The sequence below is a fragment of the Felis catus genome, chromosome E3 (genome assembly GCF_018350175.1).
Source record: "Felis catus isolate Fca126 chromosome E3, F.catus_Fca126_mat1.0, whole genome shotgun sequence".
Taxonomy (NCBI): domain Eukaryota; kingdom Metazoa; phylum Chordata; class Mammalia; order Carnivora; family Felidae; genus Felis; species Felis catus.
The window spans coordinates 35,672,359-35,681,457 of NC_058383.1; the positions used below are offsets into that span (position 1 = coordinate 35,672,359).

Here is a 9,099-nt window from a genome sequence, read left to right on the forward strand (position 1 = left end):
AGGTTTCCTTTGGGGACTATACTCTGCCATACTCCATTTACGTCATTCAGCTGGGGCCCATCCTACTTCCGGTTGTGGATGAAAGCAGACAGACCAGCTGAGTACTGCTTTCCGTAACTAAGTGACTCAGGTTAAGCCAATGACTATCATCCCCTGCATTTGTACCGAAACCACTGGAAAGGAAGCCCTCTCTTTCCGCAGGTAGAATTTAAGCCTGTAGCTAGTGATCCCCTTTTCTTTTCTACCACGTTTGTATTTAAATACCACAATCCAACTAAACCAGAAGATAGCCTAATTTTGCTGTTCTGTGACCTAACAGGCTGCCTTTTCTTTTTAATCTTTAAGCTGGTCCAAATTGGTTTTCTCTTGTGCCATCGAAGATGTCCTAATACACCCCAAAGGACACTATATGGCACGCATTATCTATCCCCATTTTATAGATGGTATGACTGTGGATCAGAAAGCTAATGTGGCTTTCCCAAGGTCTTATAACTAACACCCAAGGGCAGAACTAGGATTCAAACCCAGATCTGCTCCCCAAACTGTTTTGTACCATATTACATTGTTTTTTTGAAATAAATCATGTGGAAGTGAACAAAAATGTCAAAGATTTCTTGGCAGCAACCAATTTTGGGGGAGAGGGAGTCCTCTCCAAAGTTGACTTCCATCCCCTGTCTGAGGTTCTGGGCACATAATTCCAGACCCTGGCATTTATCTTCTCTACTTTTGGCTAGTCCCCAAGTCTAAGTAGAAATGAGGTTGAGTCTGGCTTTTGATGGGCTACATGTGCAGCTCTCTGTCAGAATGTCCCAGGATAAGATGGGGTCTGTTGTGGTATACACACCAAATCTCATGAACATCTCAGCAGAAGGCAAATCTATAAATGTGGGTTGCTCTGCCAATGCTAGATGGCACCATTCTTGGGTAGGATATGGTGGTAGCAAGACTACAATGCTGCCCCAAACACAGCCAAACCACAGGCTGGGTAGTGGCTGTGGACTCATCTGGAAGGACAGCCTTGCTTGATAGGAATGATGGCTAATAGTGTGAAGAAGATTCAGGGTCTTGAGGAATTTGCATGAGAAGAAGAATGTAATGCCCAGAGAAAGGGTAAGCAAAGCAGACAATAGCTTTGCTGGTGTTAGATGACCCCACCCTACTCTTTGGCCAGAGACAGTGGGGCCAGAGGTGACCTGCCGGAGGTTTTAGGGGTCAAGCATAAGCTGTGGACAAGTAGACACTATAGGCAATGGGGGAGTCTTCATGTATCTGATTATTTCACACCATCAAATCACATTCCACGTAAGACAGATTTCATTCTGTGACGCAGGACAAAGCACTCACTCTCAGATTTGCAAGGCCATAGGTGGCTTGGCCCTTGCTCACTTCCTGCCTCATCTCAAGCCACACACCTCTGTTCAGTCCCTGAGTCAAGCCATGTTTCTTCATCCAGACTTCCATCTTTGAACGCCACCCAGGAGTCTCTCCCCCTCTCCCTGCCTTCAATTGCAACTCAAATATCATTGCTCAGGGATGCTTTAATTTCCATTTCCACCGCTTTGGGGAATCTTGGAGCATCTCCCCATGTAATGCATACACATCATGAGCCTTAAACAACATTTGGAGCAGAAAAGAAATCCAATCCCCAGACAAATCCTGAGTCTCACCAAATGGCACTCACTGCAATCTTTGCCCTTGTCCTCCTTGAGTATCTCATTTCAGTCTTTAATGAGGAACTCGTCCATGAATACTTCCCATTCCAGGGAGAGGCCCTCAGAGTAAGGAGGACACCTTCCCCTCTGTCTTTGTTCTGCCTGTCAGAGCCCAGAGGACTATTCCACCCCTAGCCCCACAGCAAGAGAACAGTACAAATAGAAAACCAACTCTGATGACTGCTTTGTGTTCATTTTCAACCTCACTGCCATCTAAGCCTCTGAAATCCAGGAGATTCATTTCTTGTCCATGTCAATCAACTCCTTCACTTCTCATGGTGGCCAGATGGATGCAAACATGTAAGGCGGCCAGCCTCTGGCATGTCCCTGGATGGAGCTGCCCATGACCTGGGGTCAAATTTGCCAAACCACACGGATAGGTCTGATGAACTCTCCCCAAATCCAGACCTTCCTCTCATCTCCTGTGTGGTTCTAGCTCAGACTCATGCCCTCTCATCTGCATTCCAGCCTGGACTCCTGATTCCATCCTTGCCCCCAGCCAGTCTTCCTTACAAAGTTGGAAAATTCCCAAATGCAAACCCAAATCTCTCCTCTGATTGCAAACACACCATCCGAAAACAGTTCCTTAAAATCCAGTTATTTGCAATCCTTATATACAATTTTTCAACATCCATCTGATTTTCATAAATCCACTCAGTTGTTTTGTTCTTAATGAATATGTTATAATTATAAAAGACAGTCTTAGGCAGAATTATTTATTTATTATCTATTGATTTATTTAGAGCATGAGAGGGGGAGAGGGGCAGAAGGAGAGAGAGAGAGAATCTGAAGCAGGCTCCACACCCAGCTTGGAGCCTGATGTGGGGCTCAATCCCACGACCCTGGTGGGATCATGACCTGAGCCAAAATCAAGAGGCAGATGCTCAACCAACTGAGCCACCCAGGTGCCCCTTAAATAGAATTTTTTAAAAGAAAATTGTATACTGAAGTAAATGGAAAGAACAGTATCCTTTGTCATACACAGAATGCAAGCCTAACTCAAAAGTAAAATAATGCTACCTTGGGGTTTGTTATGAATGAAACAAAACACCAACCAACTTACACCTCCTTGGTGCAATCCCAAGGTCTGAAAAATAACCAAAGGAGTAACTTCAACACTCCTTCACTGAGATGATGCCATGTCCATGAGCCACTTGGAGGTATTTCATTTATCATCTGAAATCTGACTCCTGTATTTAGCAATACTGGCCCCAGAAAATGCGGTCCTTTTCCACCACACATCTTCAGAAAGAGGACATCTGGCTGGAAACCCAGCACCAGTAGGTCTGAGCACTGGCTGGCCTCACCTTGCTCTAGGCAAAGCCTTCATCGTCATTGCATCCCTGCACTTAACCACGGCCAGACACTGGCTGCATCTGTGTGCTCTGGCCCCTCTCCCTGTTTCCTTAGGACTTCCTCTTTGGCAAGTTAGTCACACAAAGTTTCCAGCACCTCTTTGGTCCCATACACCTCTGGCTTCCTGCCCTCCCTTACTCTCCCCTTCCATTGGGAGGAGCAACTGATGCAAAGCTCTGATCCATCAGCAAGGCAAATAATACCCTGCATAATCTTCTATCCCTCACTGCCTCAGTCTCCCCTCCCACCCCTCTCAGACATGCACACTAGGCCTGGACCTACCTGAAACATGCCTCATTCTTTGGCATCTCTGTCTTTGCCTGATGGGTTCCCTCTGCCAGGAGGGCGTTCAACAGACTCCATCTCCAGAATTATGCACACAAGTGCTCCTCCGAATCCACTGAGATGTAGCTTATAGGTCTCAAGCCTTCTGCATCTCTTAAATCTTTTCTGCATATGTGTTTTACTTGGCTTGCATGGTGTTTTAAAAATCAGTAGCCTTCCATTAAAATCCATATTTCCAGACTGGCTGAGAAAAATGGCAAAACTAAACATATATTCCACATGGCAACAGGTAGCTGTATCACAGCTCCTGTATATGGGGCCACTGCTCTGGAGTTCGCTGCTGTCCCCAGCGCTTCATTTTACCCCACAACAGGATTCCTGCCTGGACCCGGCAGATGGCTGAGTTTATTTCTTGACTGAGGCCAAGCATCTTTTCTTGGGTAAAATATTCCCCAAGTCTACTAGGTCCCGTTGGTTGTCCCTTTCTGTGAGCCTCCATAACACTTTCTGGGGACTTGTCTTTTTTTAAAGAGATTTAATTATAAATGACATGTGACGCCTGTAGGTGCAGACATTAGCAAAACAAAAGTAAGAGTAGATACAGTTGACTGTACTCTTATTTTGTGCCAGGCATTCTATACACTGCCTTATGGTATCATCAACTCCTCAAACCAAATTTTCAAGTGAATTTTATCATCTTTAATTCACAGACAGACAAACGGAGACTGAGACGAGGTAAGATAGCTTCTCAAGGTCACAGTGCCGCTAAGTAGTACTGGGATTAAAACCCAGGACTTTCAGGCCCCAAAACCTATGGTTTTCACTACCACACTATGTTTACTCCCGTGTTGTGAGCACAGGATTTCTAATCCTTGCATATACCCTGGTGGAAATACAAAAGCTAAAACTCAACCACATCTATTGGAAAGAGAAGCCAAAAGTACACTTCTGGTGCTGTTTTCTCTTGTCCTCAAGACCAGAATTAGTCCTGGCATCCCCACCACCAGGTGCCAATGACTCAGGAGAGGGTCGGGGCTGACAAGGCTATGTTAAGTCTCTACAGCAAGTCTCTACTAGCCTTTGACAAAAGGGGCTAAAAACGTGAGGGCTGAAAGGTTGCCCCAAATTGAAAGTCAGATTATGTTGTTGGCAATGGATGAAGATACCATTCTGGGCACAAATTCATCTGTTGGAAAGCACAAGTCTCTGACAAATTTAATTCTCATGTTTGTGTGTGTAAGAGAGTCTAGCATTAGTCTAGCGTTAGAGCTAAGAGCATAGCCTCAGCAGTAAGAATCTTTGAGTTCAAATCCTGGCCTCTGTAGTCACTTGACCTCGGGCAAGTCACTTAAGCTCTTCCATTTTTTGACGTGTGTAATGAGGGTAATGTCGGTCCCTGCTACACACGGTACAGGAAGAATTGGAGGCACTTAGGAGTCTTGATCCAGGGTAAGTATCGTAAAAGGGAAAAGTCCGAAAGCTCAGGGTTAAGCCAGGTAGACAGCATCTACTATGAATCCCTATCACAGCTCCAACTGGATCCAATCTGAAAGTCGCTCTAACTTTGAAAACAGCTCAAACTTCCTTCCATGCAATTTCATAGCAGATCTGAAACTGTTTAGCTGCACCAGCCCAGGCGATAAGTGAGGAGAGGAAGGCCTGTCTGTGTTTATAGCCTTTGACAAATGGGCTCTCATCTCCTCCTGACAGATTCTACCCCCAGCTGATCCATCCACCTCTTCTGCCGTCACCTGAATCACGGTCTTCATAATAGTACTGAAATTCAGATGGATTTCACACCACAAATAAAAATGAATTTAAATGCCTCAGCTCCCCACCAGCAACACGGGTACTGTAAATGTCAAACGCACGCGGTTTTGCAAGGCCAGACGGCCGCTCCGAGTGATGGGTTACCTTGTGTCACCTTTGCTAAATCTGCATTAGCTCTGTGGCATTCACCTGTGGGAGGAAACAATCTGAGCTCTGCTTCCCACTTAAGGGTGAAAAATGCTGCCAGCCCTTGAGAGCCCCCTGTGACAGCCTTCTGGGTGATGCTAAGAAATGGCCAGAAAGCCATCTACATGCAGGTCTATTCACAGGGGCTCTGCTAATTGGTGGGCTTGCAAGAAAAAGGGAAATGTAAAACAGGAGGCACACCCGAGTACACACTGTGAATCTCTCCACACACAACCAGGCAGGGTTCTCCTTGCCAATGGCTGCCGATGGAACATATGCATCTGGGATAGAGAAAAATAGACACACAGGAGAGAAAAACGATTCTCTCATTGGGTCAATGCTGTCAGGTGGAACCAGCCTGGATGCAGACCCGAAGAGCAAAGTTACTTCTCTTCATTAGGATGAGGGCTCTATCTCTTGCAATTCAGCATTTATCTCCCATCATTATACCTGGTCTGGGATTCAATCAGTTCAAAAATGATTCAGCTCAAGGTGAACGTCCCTACCAAATAGGATGGGGTGTGCAACTGGAGGGGGCAGGAGGGAGAGACCCTATTAGACTCTACAGCAAAGGTGAGATCTTGTTCTCAGAAATTCTTCTATCCAGAAGGTACTCAACCATACACCAATGTGCAGGTGTAAGCACACAGATACTTCCACAGATAGAGTATACACTGAAGAGAGGCAGACAGGAAGGAAAAGTGAAAAGAAAATGAAAAAAGGAAAAAAAAAACAGTGTTCTTAAACATGCACACGTCCTACCAACATCAGGTTAAGCTTTCTTAACTAAAGGAAATGGAGCTTTAAAGATATCACTGCTGGTTTTCCTTCAGAGCACTCAGCGATTCGTAAAAACCCACCCGGGCCAAGGGGCTGTGTCTTCAGAGGCAGGCTGACTTATTATGGCACCTCTGTCATCTCTTGTCACTTCAATTCCACTTTATCAAATTACTGATTTTGCCAGAAGCATTCGGATTAAATGGAGAGGGGCGCGCACACACACGCAGGACTGAGTGTCATCGCTTCAATGGTGAAATTTCATAATTATACGTCAGGGTGACAGACGTTCCAGAGTGCATTCGAGAGACTGGATGAAGATCACTCCAGATGCCACGGCCGCTGTCTCCCTGCATGCCCTCGCACCACATCACTGTACGCGGGGGTGGGACTGGCACTCTTCAGTGGAGGGCGGGACACTGCCCCTCTGGGATGGCTACGGTTGACATTTCCATTAGGAGGCAAGACCCTGATGTAAAGAGCCTCCCCCAATACCTCACCCCCACTCCCAACCACATTAGGCGACCCAGAGAAGCTACTGCCCAAATGTAAGAATAAGCCCAAAAATAAACTGGAAAAGAATTGGAGAGGAAGAAAAGTTTTCCTTTCAAACAGAGCGAATAAAAAATCGTTAGAAAATAAGACGATCAAAATGGAAGGAGTCATTACAACTGTTGCTTTGCCAGGAGTCATCACCAATTAACTGCGGCAAAAGGGGTGTGGTTAATTCATGTATCATCCTTCATGAGCACTCATGTTTGGAAAATAACAGGTGAACCTGTTTAGAGATGAGGCTTTATCTAAAGTGCCTGACTCAACCCCACAGGCTATGACAAAGCATAGAATGCATGTGTGTGTGTGTGTGTGTGTGTGTGTGTGTGCGCACATGTGTTACTGTTTTCTGAAAACAGTTGAAGCCATGTACAGAATGATCACACACGACTTTTCCCCACCAGTCGGATCCACAGACTTGGGAGATCCTTATCACCATGATGTATGAACCAGTGGCAGTTTGGCTAGGTAGAATGGAGCTATGTGGCCAGCTTTCACTGCCCAGAGATTATCCTGGCTGCTCATTTATCTTGCTGGTGATGGAGCTGATATTGTTTTAACAGCATCAGGTCTCCTGGTATCTTTCAAACACTACTGGCAAAGAAGGTACCAAAAAAAATAATACTCAACAGAAACATGCTTATGAATTCTACAAAAGTCCAAGGGAAGTAGAAACAACCTGAACGTAGGAAGCAGGGCAGGAGACATGCTTTCACTGTGATGTGGGCAGAGTGGCTGGGGCAGATCACTGGCGGTACGACCAGTAGGAACAGATGAGAAAAGACTGTAGACACATGTTCAGCCTACGTTCCATTTGTCCAACTCACAAAATACACACCCGCAAGAATGCCGACGCGCAAACAACACAGGGGATGCAAATATGAGTAGAAATGCCTTTGTCTGCAAACGAGAGCGACCCAAACCTGGAAAGGAGCTGAAGGTCAGGCAGAGAGAATCTCAGCTACCGTATCATTATTCCTTTCAACACGAAGAGATTAACGCTCCTTAAAATAATGCACCGTAATTGCCTTTTATTTAAAAGCAAATTTTGTTTTGAGGAGTGCTCAACCACCTTATTAATCAGCAGATGACTGAGCTATCACCAAATCAGGGCTGAAAACCTCTGCTTGACATAATACCTGCCTTCGACAATAATGGTACAGTTGCACAGGGAAACATCTTTCAAAATTGTGGAACGATGTCAAAAGTAGCTGGGAGATATGTACCCTCAATTCACTTATTTGACCTCTTTGGATCCAAGGCATTAAAGGCAAAATTTGATCTGCTTGGATGCGCTTTACCAGGGAAACATCTGTGAACTCTTGTCAATAAGGACAAACTGTGGAGAACAATTGTCTAACAGCTGTTTTTCCTGAGGGGATCCACACCAAGTACAACAGGAAGATGAATGGGGGTTGGGGTGACTCTGAAAATGTAGGAAATGACCTCCCCTCCCTGCCCCCCAAAAACATCTCACATAAATAGATTTATGTGATAGAAAGTAGCCGCTCATGTAAATGTGTCATGACAGCCTCTCTTTCAATGTGTATAAAAACCAAATGTAGGGACACAGCTTGGAAAGTCCAATATTTTATATTTTATCTCATATGTAATATTATAATCATCAATGATGTTCAATAACAATGTGAAATGAGTGAAGGATAAATGAGCTATGAGAAGCATATGACTAAAATAAAAACCGGCCCCAAGTTTTTTAATACTTAATTATGTAATGTAGTCTTCATTGAAGCCATTAGAGATAACAGAGATTGCAAAGAAAAAAAAAGACACATCTTTTAAAGTATGACTGTCTTTAAGTGTCTAATATCAGTACATGAATCACCTTTGCAAGCCACTGTCCAGCCTTTAAACACTTGGGTTTATATCATAGAGTTCTTGTTTTTTTGGGGAACCAAAAAGTTGAAAAATACTGACTTACCTTTCTGTCCTCTATTTCCACACAGGTATTGCAGTCTGCTTTGATATCCTGAGAGGATGAGAAAAGAAAGAGAAAGAACAGGAATCAGACTTATGGTCAGGGAACATTCAGCAGTGTCGTTGAAATGCCCTTTAAAATAATAAAAAACCCACGCTCCTAATGGTTGTTTCTCGAGCCATTGCTCTTTATAGCCCTTTTAAGAAGTATATGCCCTGGTGTTTGCATTAGAGACATATGGATGTCATAACTAAGCTTTATTACATGCAGATGTGGGGTGAAGGCAAAAGCTATGGATCAGAGGCCACAACAAAGAGAGCTGATGGCTCATAAAATAATATGCCCCCCCCCAATACCTTTATTCACATCAGCAGGAACTGCCCTCAACTCTCTCATTCCAGATTTAGGATACTCAAATCTACCTTCCTTCAACACAAAACCATCACCATCTATTTTTTTTTATCTTTCTGTCTGTCCAGCTATCCACCCTGCGATCCATCCATCATCCATCCATCCATTTATCCA

At 44.5% G+C, this 9,099-nt stretch overlaps 1 protein-coding gene across 5 annotated transcripts in view; it reads right to left on the reverse strand.

Annotated features, from left to right (window-relative positions):
- The window catches only part of RBFOX1 (RNA binding fox-1 homolog 1), a 2,060,838-nt gene that overhangs the window by 910,769 nt on the left and 1,140,970 nt on the right, over nucleotides 1-9,099 (reverse strand). For all 5 annotated transcript variants that reach the window (XM_045047971.1, XM_023246513.2, XM_023246510.2 and 2 more), the window contains one exon: nucleotides 8,578-8,625. In XM_045047971.1, the coding sequence (XP_044903906.1) occupies nucleotides 8,578-8,625 (48 nt within the window). The remainder of the gene's footprint in view (nucleotides 1-8,577; nucleotides 8,626-9,099) is intronic.